The 15,755-nt window shown below is 39.2% G+C and overlaps 1 protein-coding gene across 1 annotated transcript; it reads right to left on the bottom strand.

Annotated features, from left to right (window-relative positions):
* Positions 1-7,973: 7,973 nt before the first annotated feature.
* LOC143019479 (zinc finger protein 862-like) lies at positions 7,974-10,597 on the bottom strand. The gene is made up of 2 exons (XM_076175116.1): positions 9,789-10,597; positions 7,974-9,531 (listed from the first exon to the last, which is right to left on the bottom strand). Exons 1-2 carry the CDS (start codon positions 9,859-9,861, stop codon positions 8,405-8,407), a joined length of 1,200 nt encoding a protein of 399 aa, XP_076031231.1. The 5' UTR covers positions 9,862-10,597; the 3' UTR covers positions 7,974-8,404.
* Positions 10,598-15,755: the final 5,158 nt, after the last annotated feature.

The following is a 15,755-nucleotide window of genomic DNA, read 5'->3' as shown; positions in this document are numbered from 1 at the left end:
CAAACTGAGCCAGTATATGCTGGATACCACCTCCCCTCCCTCTGTGGATAACTGATATTGTACCATAGTGAGTTGTGTAACATATATGTATTGCACCATAGTATAACGTATATTTAATATCTAATATGCCATGCACCATGTGTCCATCTCCCTTATAACATGTTCAATGTCCAATGCAACGCCATCTGTATGGAAACATCACATGGGTCCATGCTCTTGTATAATGGTCAAATATCATCAGTAGCCAACCGGTTATCTCCGTTACGGTAATGTATTACCCAACTAGAATGGAATGTCTTATATATATATATATATATATATATATATATATATATATATATATATATATATATATATATATATATATATATAATTATTCGAGGGTGCACTGTTGCGGGAAAATATGTAAATACCTGTACATTTATGATGTGAAATATCTCGTTTGTGTCTACATGGAATCTGTTGATAAATCATTTTAACAAAATTCGGCTAATATGATTCTTCCTCAACTCATTTTCACTGGTACCAGTACTCATGCAGTGCTAAAATAAACTAATGCAGTATAATTTAGCAACAGTGTCATTTCACTGCATCAGTACTCTTGGCACTGTAGAAGTATTCTTGGGGCTAAAATAGTATTATTGCTCCTGTAAAAGCACTGTTGGCACTGCACAAGTGTTCTTAGCACTGCAAAGGAACGTTTGGCACTGCAAGGCTCCGCACAAAGCCCGGTGAATTATGATCACATGCATTACAAGGGAAGCATTGACACTGACGGTTGAAATATAGCTCGGATGGATTGTGAGCGGAGCGCTCCTAGACCGTGACCGTGTGGATGCTTCCGTTGTAATGAATGTGATGATATTTGAGCGGACCGCGACCGTTTCTAATAGTATGAATCGGGCCTAATAGTACTCTTTGCACAGCAAAAGGACATTTGCCACTGCAAAAGAATCTTGTGCACTGTAGGAGTACTTTTGGTAGTGCAAGAGAAGTGCTCATAGCTCATATATATATATAGATATATATATATATATATATATATATATATATATATATATATATATATATGTGTGTGTGTGTGTGTGTGTGTGTGTGTGTGTGTGTGTGTATATATATATATATATATATATATATATATATATATATATATATATATATATATAAACCCATCATTGCAACTTAAAAAAGTACTACAAGTTCTGCATATTTTCACTATGGACCTCTGCAACACATACAAAATGTTTAGTTTGTTGATTTGCATGACATAATTTATACTTCTGCAGAGATACAAAGGACCGAGAAAGAAAAAATATATGACAGACTCAGGTAAAAGAAATTGGTGAGATTCTTGTCATTGTCATGTTGAACTGATGATTGTCAGAATGGAGAACTTTAGAAATTAATTTGTATTCAATGGCAACTGTAATAGAATCAAGTCTGAATCCGACGTGACGTCATGTCGACTCCATTTACACTTGGAAAATAAATGTGGACAATTTGTATAGACTTCAGGTTAATTTGAAATGCAAATATTTTCTGTCCAAGCCTGATTATATCACATAAACCACTATTGTAAGTAAACTGGTTTCACATATTTTTTCAGAGTGCGAACTTCGCTAAAAATATTACTTTAATGGATAATACAATTTTCATTTAATAAACTACCGTTGAGCTAGATTGAACACACTGCATCGATGTGGAGACTAACTCGCCTCTGGAGAAAGTTCCCTTCTATACGCCTTACGTTGGGATACTAGTGGTCAAAACTGCAATAGACTTGCAGTTAAACATACTGAGTATGTAGGTAAAAACAAACTCCAGTCTCCTTGTATGTCTTTTATTTGATCAAATGTATTGGTATGAGTGGAGAGGAAATTATCAAGGAGATCACGACTGAATATACTAAGAATATTACCACAGAAGCTTGCAGGAGTGACGTGGCAGAGGTTGGGTGAGGTCTTCGTTCAGCAGTGGAATGGCTCATGAGTGACGTTTGGGTCTTGAGAGAACGAGAACTTTCCTCAGATTGGTTCACCATCCGGATGGAAGCACATCGAGGGTTTCTATGGTATGGAGTAGAGACAGACTACATCCATTCTGCAGAGGTTGTTTTCCACGCGAACTTCACACTTGTGCCCGGTACAAGAAACAAGCGGAATTTCAATTATATTAGCACCTTCACTGCTTTTTTCATCGTTATATGGAGCGGCGTGAGCAAGTGACAGAAGAACTCCCACCAGCAATAACCCCATCAGGATGTTGTGAGCAGCCATTGTACTACTACTAAAGTGATTTAGACGACTGGCATCTGGCAAGGTATACTAGGTAAAGGGAGCCGAGGGTAAAGACGGCCGGAAACAGAATTGCCAATAGTCGTGAGACAAATAATAAAGATTGGGAAAACCATATTAGTGATAATTCATTTGTCTGACGTGGTAAAGAACGAAGTAAGTTAATAATCCCGTGTTACTGATTGTTTGTGTAGTTTTGGACTGTTGCTGTGCCACATTCTTCTGCCATCTTCACGACTGAATGTGTCAACATTGGAATATATCGTTTGACTGTAAATCAATATCTATGAAAGTATTTTTATTTTCTAGGTTGTCATTAAAAGTGAAATGAACTGTGGTGAATTAAATTTGGAGTTGTATTTGATTGATAGATAATTCAGTCATTGAATGCTTATCTCTGGTATATAAGAAAACGTTTTCATTGTCCTTGACAGAAAACTTTATTACTAATTAGAAACTTACATTACCATACGATAAACCAAATGTTTGAATTAATGCGAATACAAACCTGAGACTCAATAGAAAGAATATATCGTGTCTACAAATATGAAATCATTATATTTTTGTGGATTTCGACATGGGAAATTTATTAACATTTCACGATTTAGAATACAGTGTTTTGATACTGTTGAACAGAACTTTTGGGGACACTCCCAGACAAGACACATGAAATGTATAACTAAAGTTACGGTAGACTTACTATTTGTTGCATAACATTATATTTTTACAAGTAATGGTATACAAAAGTAGAGCACTGTTAATGGTTGTCATATTTTTTGTAGAAGTTACGCATTTTGGAAATTACTAAATTGTGAGAGATAATTGCCCCACGGCTCCTGGGTGAAGTCACGAGTTATTGTGCGATTCACCAGTCTTGGATCACGTGTTGGACTCGTGATCGACAGCTATTTACCTCCTGCAGGAGAGCTCAGAGCTCGTATATGACCGATCTATGAGTAATACTGTGACCATACACGCACACACAACCCGCAGCGCAGTGATACTGAAATTGTGTGCGCGTGTGTGTGTACATGTACATACTGTATGCACACATGCCGGAGTAACCACCATAAGATATAAAATAACGAAGCAGATAGCTTTCGTATATTTACATATTCAGTGTTAGTACATAGAAGACAATACAATAGAAAAAATGTCACAGAAATATATTAGCCAGGGTGAAGAAGGCACCCAAAGAGATAGAAGAGGTACACATGCTATGGTTTTGCCTCGCCCTGGTATCAACAAACAATTGGGACAATTGCTCAGAACTGGTATATTTTACAACTAAACAGCTTTCATGTTTCTTTTCATACATACCTACCTAGCTTGATTTGATCAAACTACATTCAGTCAACTTTCCCGTCAACTGGGTGGTTAAAATTGCTAGTGAATGAGTGCACCGCTAGATTGGTTTCACTCTCTAACGTATTTTCAATATAATTTTGAGTATTTTAGTAGTTTGACCAACATAAAACTGATTACATGATTTACAAGGTGTTTTGTACACATACCCCTTATCACAACTGACGGAATTATTTATGAGCAATTGCCTTGCACTATTCTTGTTCTTAAAAACTACATTATTATTCAAAACACGTAACAAGTCTGGGATACCATGCAGGTTTTGAAGAAAGTTCTTTTGGTGCCATTTAAGCTGTATCATGCAGATGTTTGGGATATCTTAGCTTATTACAAATATCCCATGTATATCTGATTTCATCATTGAATTACTCAGGCAAATGCGATAAGCCCAGAAATATAGTGAATATATGAACATTCGTTCTCTATCTCCACTATGAAATGAATAAAACCGACCAAATTGTTCAGCTTAGAAAAAATGTCTAAGCTGAACAGTTTAGTTGGTTCTATTAATTAATTAGTAAGCAAGTCTCGTTCATTCTGCATGTATTTCCATTCGCAAGATAGGAGCAAGCTTCGACACACAACACTGGAGCTATATCGATGATTCTTGGAGGTGGCACTGTACTTCCTGGTGGTCCTACAACTTGTGGTACTGGAACGGAGATAGCACTTGCTAGAGCAAATCCCGTTACCAGTAAAGCTAGTACGACACGACCCGACATGACGCCACACGTTAGCTGCAACAAAATTAAAATCACAATAGAATTGTGGGGAGTTATCGGCTATTTTCGCCGTGTTCGTATTTCTTAGAAAGGAAAAAAGTACATGATCATATCATTTTGGTTTAAATTAATTTATGTATATTTTTCAGGGTACAGTCTGTATACAAAATGTCGGTTTTTTGGGTTGAAAGAAAAGACTTCATTTTCTCTCTATTAGGAGACTACCAAGAGCACACATTACTATTTCTGAAATGTGTTCCACAGGCAAGTAGGAAATGCGAGTCCATGACACTATGACAGGACAATAACAGCAACACCATTCTATGTCAATGCCCTGATTGTTACAACACCCTTCATATCACTGGATCACTGAACGATAGTGGTGGGCAGCTACCGGTAAAGTTACAGGTTTTATCGGGAACAACCTTAAGGGTAGCTTACCGGCAAAAAGTCTGCTACCGTAGAGGCTCCGTTAACCGATAAATCGATAAGCTATACCATAACACTCAGAGAGCGGTTAGCACTAGTGGTGGGCAGATACCGTTAAAGTTACCGGTTTTACCGGAAACAACCTTAACGGTAAACATTCTGGTACCGTTAAGGTTCCGTTAACCGATAACTCGATAAGCTATACCATAACTAGTGGTGGGCAGCTACCGGTGAAATAACCGGTTTTATCGGCGACAAACTTAATGAAAGCTTACCGACAAAAATTCTGCTACCGGTAAAGCTTCGTTAACCGATAACTCGATAAGCTATACCACAACACTCGGAGAGCGGTAAGCACGTCTCGGCTTGGTGGTACTGAGTGACGGTGGTGACAGGCCCAGTGCCCCGCTAATTTTACCGGTTAAACTTTTATCATTAAGCAAGTATGTACCGCTAAAGTCTCGGTAAGTTTTTATCATTAAAACCGTTTTTCGGCACTCTTTTTAATTTATCAATAGAATTAATGTTATTTCTGTGATCAGCATACGAAACTGTAATAATTGTGAAAGTTTCATAAAAAAAAAAAATCCGCAAGTCGCCAAACGAAGACCCATATATGTGTACATATGTATATACAGTATATATATATATATATATATATATATATATATATATATATATATATATATATATATATATATATACACATGTTTCTTATTTATTTCCTCAATTATTTTTTCATACAAATTAGTTCATATTCTTATTTAGAAACAGAAGCATACTGGCATTCTCATCACTTAAGCACACGCACGCACGCACAACAACATTTTCCAACTGCCGATGTTAACCAACTCTAAAATGGCATAACCCACATAATGTACCTCTAGCCCTCCAGGTAAACACACCAGCACGTCGACTTTTTAAGTGTGGATCACAAAATCAGCCAAATCTCTGATGTGAAATTATCTCGCGTGACAATTGAGTGTTTAGGGTTCCGAGCCTTCCCCATGTTTATGTTCTCCATCATCCAAATATAAATATATATATATATATATATATATATATATATATATATATATATATATATATATATATATATATATATATATATATATATATATATATATATATATATATATATATATATATATATATTAAATGGTTAGGTTACGTTAAGTAGACCTTTTGAACTATAGAGGTCCCAATTTTGCGCTTTTGAAGAGTAGGGACCCCAAATCAAACGGGGTCCATATTCTTCAAAAGCTATATTTCCACTCAATTGTCACGCGAGATAATTTCACATCAGAGATTTGGCTGATTTTGTGATCCACACTTAAAAAGTCGACGTGCTGTTGTGTTTTACCTGGAGGGCTAGAGGTACATTCTGTGGTTTATGCCATTTTAGAGTTGGTTAACATCGGCAGTTGGAAAATGTTGTTAACCTAATTTCGTAGGTTCACTTTACTCTTTTGTTACTAACGCCTAATTTGTAAGTTTGTGTAATCTTTTTTTAATTGTTCTACCCATTTATTTACTTCATTTATCAATCATGATTTCATCCGTCATAATTATGTGATGTACGACTTGACTAACAGTCAGCCAGTTTTTCATCCCGTGAATTCCCGACGAGGCTAATTTATTGTCACGTTCTTTGTACAACGCAGACCTTGTGAATGAAAACAGAACTCCAGAATCACGCAAACACGGATATTTAACATGCAATTTAAGTTGTCCAATAGCTCCTAAGCTGTTATAACCCAACCTAACACAACCATTCTAAGAAAAAAAAATATATGACTTTGAAATGCGAAAACGAAAGATGTGAAAAAAAATTGTACTGGAAATGATAACCATATATCTTGTCAGTGAGAACAAAGGGATAGGTACTTACGTAATTGTAATATACAGGCTAAGAGCCACACTGCTGTATTCTTGCTCAGTTTGTGAATCACGTAGAACTGGCACGAATAAGGAAGCACCGGCCTTGGGGAAACAATGTAGTAGGTGGAGAGGGATGGGAGGAGGTTGAATGTATCCTGGATTATCCACAGCCGGAAGGCCACGGAAATAAATTATACAGCTTGGCTATATAAAGAGAAAACCCCACTTGTCAAGAAAGGAAACAGTTTGTAGGAAAATATACGCAGTGTAGTTCTCAATTGTGGGAGTGTAACAAGGAACTATTTTCTGGTCTTGTAGCCCAAGGGAAGCAGTGTTGCCGTTATGCGAAAACCAGTGTTGCCACTTTTGTAGAGACGAATTCCCACAGATTAAAGATTTTTTCTCCACAGATTTCCACAAACTGAAATTAAAATCCCACAAAAATTCCCACAGAATTAATACAGCATTATTTCATATAAATTTATTATTGATGAAGAAAATTAAAAAAATTTCCTTACAAAAAAAGCAGTTACTTAATATTTAACAACTATATAAACTTAAAAACTAGGTCTTTCCATTATGACTGTTCTGTAGACAGCCTTCAGCTACAGTAGGCCAACCAAAACTTTGCAATACAAACATCATAATGACAATAATTAGATTTATAGTTACCTACAGTCTCAGACAGCCTGCAGCTACAGTAGGCCAACCAAAACTTTGCAATACAAACATCATAATGACAATAATTAGATTTATAGTTACCTACAGTCTCAGTTTCTTACTGCATTAAATCAAGATTAATGACATTCTCCTCCTCCTCCTCCTCCTCCTCCTCTCTAGAACCTTTAGCACCAAAATTTCTTATCATGTCATCAGTGGGCTGAAAGTTTACACATGACTGATAATAATGAACCAACCCATACCTTATCTGCAACAATGCCTCTACCAACCTAACCTTTAGACGATTTCTCAGTTTCGAGTGAACAACATTCATTTGAGAGAAAAAAAATTCTACTGAGGCATTTGAAAATGGAAGGGACGTACGAGGCCTGAAATGTTTGGGAACATTTTTTGTCCTGTAGAATTTTCCCTTTCATTTACCTCAGTCCAGGAGGTGCTCAGATGAGAGGGAGGGTGGGAGGGGTGTGGAGTGTATTTAGGGATGAAATGGGTGGGAATTTTTTATGCCTTTCCCTTTTTGGCTACCTCCCTTGGAAGGGGGAAAAAAGCCTTGGTATATGTATGTATGTATTTACCTCAGTCCAAAAACTTACTACATTACCCAAGCAACTTTTAGGCCACTACTTAAGACACATTGAACTCCATTCATTTTCAAGACCATCTAGATCCTCAAAGGTAGACTGATACCAATCAGAGCAACAGGGTCTTTAATCTGCGATGTGGCAATGGAAGGATGGAAATTTTTCAACATCATAAGTATCTCAACATTATCAGGTAAGCGCATCTGAACTTGTTTTATGAGTTCAACCACAAACTCTTTACACTGCTCTTTGACATAGTGAACTTGAGCTACAGTTAAAGAACAAGCAGATGCATATGTGGTGAACTCATATCCAAAGTTCATTGCCTCACATGGCACAACATGATCCAGAAATTTAAGTTTGGGTAGGTTTTCATCAGAACATTTTGACAAGTGCTTTCCATTTACTACAATGTTCATTAGATTACGATACATTGCAATGAGATCCTGTGTTACTTTTGTGACATCTGCAGTTTGTGACTGGAAAATCTTATTAACACTATTTCTTTCAGAGTTTTTCTGACAAACAACAAATACAATTTATTCTGGTCATCTCTGTATGCATCAGACAGGGTTTTTGCTGTGTAACAACGTTCTTTGGAAGCACTCGGGTCAAAATGAAGCTTTAGAGCCTCCCACTGATCGATAATTATACTAACTGCTTCCAACCTTGCCAACCAGCGTGTGCCTGCCAGTCCCGGCACCTTCTTAGGTACACTGTTTTCTAACACTCTGTATATAGCCTGATACTCATTAGTCCTCTTAGAACTAGTAGAAAACCAATTATGAGTTTCTCTAACTACAAAATCAACAATTATAGGAAGGCATTCAGAAGCCTTACTGGCAGCAAGGTTAAGAGAGTGACACACACACCTAAACAGGGTTAATTCAGGATTATCAACTCTTAAAAGTGTTGAGAGTGAATGAGTTCGACCGATCATCGAACTGGCTCCATCAGTCCCTAGGCCTATCATTTTTTTCACATCTAGGCCGTCCTCAGCCAAGCATCTTTTAACAGTTTGATAGAGAGTATCAGCTGTAGCATTTTCTATTGGTAGTAGACGATAGAAAGTGTCCACTACAGACTTTTTACTTGTACTGTAAAAACGAATGCAAAGGGCAAGGCAAGATATATTTGCTTCGTTGGTACTCTCATCAACCACCAAGCTAAAAAAATTGTCTCCAATTTCATTTCTTAATTTAACAGCAAAAGATGGAGCAATGACATATTTCTGAAGACGTGCACATTTAGTATGATGCATTCTGAAATCTTGTAATGTGCGTGATTTCATATCCAACTTAGGCAAAAGTTCACCCAAATGATCTACTGATAAAGCTGAGGCATGTTCACCTATATAAACTGCTATTCTAAGCTCAGCAATTTTGACTGGATCTCTCTCTATGGGACGCATAGCATCTTTGATGGACCTCTGGCTCTTGCTTGTAGAGGATTTAGTGTTATCCACGTGTTTCTTGCTAAGAGAGTGACCAATCACGGATTTCATGTGCACTTGAAAGGAATTTCCGCCAACTTTGCATCGTGCTTTGCTTGCATCACCTGGGACTGACTGCAGCCAACCTAAAACCAAGAAGTCAAAGTTCTCTGATAAACATACAATAGTTATACCATTTCATCCTGCAGTAATTTATATTACGACTACATAAGCACTGAGAAAACGTAGATCTAGCCTAGCGTACACCACACCTTGGTAAAGTAAAATTATCCAGCGGTAATCAATTAATGGATATAAGGAAAGCATACATGTATCTATTTGTATATGCTCTTCATCTATTTTTAATGAGATAACTTAACAGATTCGAAATTTTTGTCTTTACCTTTAAAACATTGATCATTTTCCCATGATGGACAGTACCTCTGACTGTATTTCCTTGTACTTTTGTCAGTCATCTTGACTATCACTAGCAAATAAAGTAGGTCCTACAAGCACCGGCCGTCTTGCAGACCGGTATGACTAACAGCAGCTGAGCAACAGAGCTTACTGTATAACTGAAACTGTAGAGTGAAGTAAGCCTTTGGCGAGACTTCCAAAACATTCCAAGATTCCAACTTGAGCCTGTTGACAAAGGAGTTGAGAGTTTCTACTGGCCAGACCGTGCTTGAACATATGACGCTTTCGACATATCGTGGGGAGGGTCGAACGTATGACGTTTTCGACCTATCACGGGGAGGGTTGACCGTACTTGAATGTATGACTCTTTCGACCTATTGCGGGGAGGGAAGAGAAAACGTTTTCGCTTGGGCTGTGTCTTCATTGTTAAGAAGTAGTCCTCCTCCTCCCCCCTACCCAATCCCTTCCGAGTGCCAACTAAACGAGTGATGGAGTCAGATGGACGCGTGAGTTATGAAACGGACCAAATTATGATCCACCCCATTCCCAGCTTACCCATATTATGTACCACAGAATTAGTTCCAGTATTTAAAACTGACTGATTCAACACAACCTAGTTATGTATTCCAACAATACTTTTTCAAATTCTCTTATTTATGGAGAATCTTAGTTATTTGTCTGACTAATTGTTGATTCCATAGAATTTCCCACAAACTGTATGGATTCCCACAAAAAATTCCACAAATTAAGAACAAAATTGGTCTCCCCACAAACAGTCCCACGTCAGATCATTTGTTCCACAGATCTGTGGGAAAATCCCACAAAGTGGCAACAGTGGCGAAAACTCGTCACCTAGGCGGATAGATACGTCATGCTGCGGACATGACGTCATCAGCGGAATTATGTCTGCAATGTCCCTTTTCTTCTTAAATTCAGAAGTATATGGTAGAAAAAGATAAAATTACAATTCTGTATGTCTTGTTATTGTATTCCCTAAATTAAAATAGGTTTAATCACGTACGAATATTACTATGAATAGTGGTACGAGGTGATTACCTGCACTGGACTACGGAAATATCCAGCTCAGTATTTATTACTAGACTTCCTCGTTGCATTTACCTCTGTGACATATCACAAAACTATCATCCTCCCTCACCTACACTTATCCAGAGTGCAATGTAACCTAGGTTGGCCAGATACAAGTCCATATGTCACATCATTACATTACAATCATATCACTGGGCAAATCGACAGCTTTCCCAGATACAGCATTAGCCCCTGTAATTAAACTCTAGTACGTTTTCTTTCACTAAATGATGAGAAAACGACGGAAATTGGAGCTACGGACAAACGGCAACACTGAAGGGGATCTATCTAGTCTACAAAATTTGGGAGAGAGGCTCCCACGGGCTTTAGGTGTGAGCCCGTTTTGTGGGTGTTTGGACATACGAGTGTGTGTGGGCCCAGCCACACACTCTCATACATTCACAAGATGTGCACACGTATATGAATGCGCATGCACATCTCCGTGAATGCACCCTTCTCAATATAACTGTATATGATGGTAAGTGGTGACATCTTGGTGTATATAATGTAAAGAAGGGGGGGGGTGATCCAATGTATGAGTGTGTGTGGCCTTGGCCACACACACTCATACATACATTAGATGTGCATACGTATGCAATATACGTATGCACATCACCATGAATACACCCTTCCGGACAGTAAACATATATATTTAAATTACAGGGGGGGGGTGATTCAATGTATGAGCGTGTGTGGCCTTAGTCACACACACTCATACATACATTAGATGTGCATACGTATGCAATATACTTATGCACATCGCCATGAATTCACCCTTCCGAACAGACATGTATATATAAAAATTAAAGGGGGGGCTGACACTCCATCAGCCGACGCAGTTCAAACGGACTTAAGTGGCTGCATAGGCGGCGCACAAGACCCTCAGATGTTGTCGGAGGCCCTCTCCTCAGAAAAGCAGTTGCGGGGCAATGTTTGAGGTAGTGGTCAAGGGTGGCTTCAGGGTGGCGGCAATGATGGCATCTTCTTTCTTCTGATGTGAGGTTGGTCTTGATTTGCCAGAAACAACGGTCCTCCAGCCGCAGACGGAAGAGCAGAGTTTCCACTTTTCTAGGTGTGGAGCGAGGAAGTACAAGGGGCTCGTAGTCTGTGACTGCCCTGTACCACCTCGCCCTCTCTGACACCTCTGCCTCCAGTCTGTGCTCGAGGGACCGTTGTACCTGGTTAAGAGCCCTGGTGCGTAGGCGCAACTGATTTCTGCTGAGAGGGACGACAACATCGACTTCAGGTCTTTTGCGCGCCGCTTCTGCTGCGGCGTCGGCTAACTCATTACCTGGGACACCTACGTGGCTTGGCACCCAGTTGAGCGTAACACTCCTGCCTTGCTGATGCAGCTTCAGCAGGAGTGCTAGGATGGAGGTCAGTAGGCGTACATTGTCGCTGGGCTGTATCGATTCTAAGCTGCCTAGCAAAGACTGTGAGTCCGTGTGGATCACCACAGGATCAGCTCGAGATATTAGAGCATGCTCTAACGCTCCTTGGACCGCTATGGCCTCAGCTTGGAGAGAGACTGAAGGGGAAGAGTTGAGGGCTGTAGTGGTGGCCAGATACCGGTGAAGTTAACGGGTTTATCGGTAACAACCTTAACGGTAGCTTACCGGTAAAAATTCTGCTACCGCTAAGGTCTTGGTAATTTCTTACCACTAAAACCGTTTTTTTTTTCGTTACTTTTTTAATTTCTCAATAGAATTAATGTTATTTGCCAAACGAAGACCCATATATATGTGTATATATATATATATATATATATATATATATATATATATATATATACATATATATATATATATAGACATAGACATATACACCCCTCTATATATATATATATATAGATATATATGCTTAAGTGATGAAAATGCCAATATGCTTCTGTTTCTAGATAAGAATATGAACTAATTTGTATGAAAAAATAATCAAGGAAATAGATAAATAAAAAAACATGCTGACAATGAAATCTAATATATCCTTAAGTATTCACCTTGGTCTTTGGATCACGTGCTGGGCTAATTTGTATGAAATAAGTATGAAAACAAGGGATCATGAAAACAGTTTTTAGGAAAACATTTATTACAAATTAGTCAGGTTAGGTTAGGTTAGGTTAGGTTAGATTAGTTTTTAGGAAAACATTACAAATAAGTCAAAGCTCATTATGTGTGTATGTGTGTGTGTGTGGCCCATCACTCTAAACCTGACTCAATATTACCTCCACGTGGGTATTACTGCCGTCAGTGGTAAGTATGAAGGATTGATTAATCTGAGTTTTCACAAGAATAAGAGCCCTGACTAAGCAATCCTTGAGTTTACAAATGCGGCCTGACAACTCTCATTCCAATCAGTGGCGTAGCAACTGTTTTTGCCGCCCAGGACAGTTGTAAGATTTACCCCCCCCCCCCCCGTTGTGGAGGGGGGGAGTAAAATTATTAGTTGGTATAAAGCAGGAATACTTAACTTAAAATATTTATCTTAATTGGATTTAAAATTGGAGCGCATCTAAAGCAAAAGTTCCTAGCCTAGGATTTTTTCCTAACCTATAGGAATTTTGTTTAAAACCTAGGAATATAAAATTCACCTAGCCATCGATCCTACAACATGGCTGCCGCCATAGACCAACACAAATATTAATTAGCTGGACATTTTTAGTTAATTTTGTGCCATTTTATATCAATAAACAAAACAAAAAAGTCATATCTTACTGGTTTCGGGTTTTACCGGCACTCGTATTTATGTAGATTCACATCATCGTTATGTTATATTCTAATTTATTTTAAAATAGCTGACAAAATCGCTGAAAGCTAGAATAGCATCTAAAGCGAATGTACATACACTATACCAAAGGCTTTTTCCCCCTACACGGGGGGTAGCCAAAAAGAAAAAGGCATAGAAACCACTCCCACCCATTCCATTTCCTATATATTCCACTCCCCTCCACCCTCCTCCCTCCCTCCCATCTTGGCACCTCCCGGATGACGGGTCATCCCTGCATCCTGTCCACTGCCCTGGGTCAGAAGCAGTGTCGCAAGACACAGCACATCCACAGCAAGGCCGCTTCATAAATTCGGCGACCCCCCCTCTCCGTCCCCTCATACAGAAAAGAAGACGGGGAGAAATCCCTTCGGGCTGCGTCAATTTTTCCTCATACATACTTCCTCAGCCCCCATCACCCACCCACTCCCCAGTGGCGATTCTGGGGGGGGGGGGTGCATATCCTATTTCTAATTATATATATATGTATATACATATACATATATATATGGGAACCAGTCACTACGGCCCTCAACCACTACGGCCCCAGTCATTTCGGCCCTAGTCACTACGGCCCTAGTCACTACGGCCTCTCTTACCGTCAACCCTAGTCACTGCGGCCCCAGGCACTACGGCCTCCCAAGATGTTAACTTAAATATTGACATGTTGTCTCCCTCTCTCTCTAAGAAACAGAGAGAGAGAGAGAGAGAGAGAATAAAAGATGATATTCTCACGATCACTAGCAATTATACACTTAGTTCCGAGCCTCTATTTTTGGGTGACGGGTTATTATTCGTCTGCTTCGAAGCCGGGACTCATTAAAATGAAGCTTCACAATACTTCAAAAGCAACCTTACAAGTCATGAAGATCCATTTCTGTTATCATTCTCCATCATGGAATATCCCTGTGTGGTTTGCGCGAGTGAAGTTCGGCCTCGTCAGCATGCCATTCAGTGCGATAACTGTGAACGCTGGCAACACAGGAAGTGTAACACCGGGATTTCCTACAAGGATTATCGTTCCATTGTGAAAGGGGAGCTACACATGCACTGGATCTGCACTGGATATGCTTCTTCAGAAGCATAGAGCAAAACCGGTCAGGAATAAACCCAGGAACTCGGAACTAGACCCGTGACTTCTTTTTCCACCTTCAACATGTATATATATATATATTATATATATATAATATATATATATACATATACATATATACATATACATATATATACATATACATATATATATATACACACACACCTTGGTAAATGCTACTGCGGTACCGAACGCGTCACGGCGTCACACGCAGTGTCGATTCTAAGGGGTGGGGGGGTCTGGGAGGGCCATGGCCCTCCAGTTTTTCAGCTGGCCCTCCCACGTTCATAGTCCTAGAATCGCCACTGCCACTCCTACTCATGCATCACAGCATCATCTATACACAACCCCTCTCCATTCACCCCTATCTTCTGTCCTTTCCCGTCCTTCTTCCACAGACATTCCTCTCTTTTGTAATACCCCTTTCACTCCATCCATCCATCTCATCCTAGGACGCTCCCTCATATTCACTCCTTCCACCTCTGCCTTCCACACTTCTTTTACTAATCTTTCTTCACTCAGTCTTTCCATGTGTCTAAACCATCCTAATACTGTTTCATCAACCCTATCTCCCAGTTCCCTTTCCACCCCTGCTCTCCTTCTCACCTCCTCATTTCTCACTCTATCTAGTCTAGTAACCCCTATCATACTTCTCAGACATTTCATCTCAAACACATTCAAACACCTTCTCTCTTCCTCTCTCATGATCCATGTTTCTGCCCGTACAATGCTGTTGGCACAATCACTCCTTCATATAACCTCCTCTTAGCATCCATTCCCAGATGTCTATTTCTCATAACACTTTTCAATCCACCAAGGCATTTATTCGCTTCTCTCAATCTATATTCTACCTCCACCTCCACTCCTCCCTTTCCTGCCACATTTGCACCCAAATATCTAAAACTATCCACTTCCTCCAGTCTTTCACCCTTAATGCTCACTTCCAGCCTACTGTCACTCTCTCCCCTTGTACATCTCATCACCTTACTTTTACCCACATTTATCTTCAGTTTC

The sequence above is a fragment of the Oratosquilla oratoria genome, chromosome 37 (genome assembly GCF_046742065.1).
Source record: "Oratosquilla oratoria isolate Oo_2021 chromosome 37, ASM4674206v1, whole genome shotgun sequence".
NCBI classification, from domain to species: domain Eukaryota; kingdom Metazoa; phylum Arthropoda; class Malacostraca; order Stomatopoda; family Squillidae; genus Oratosquilla; species Oratosquilla oratoria.
This window is presented reverse-complemented; position numbering and strand designations above follow the sequence as displayed.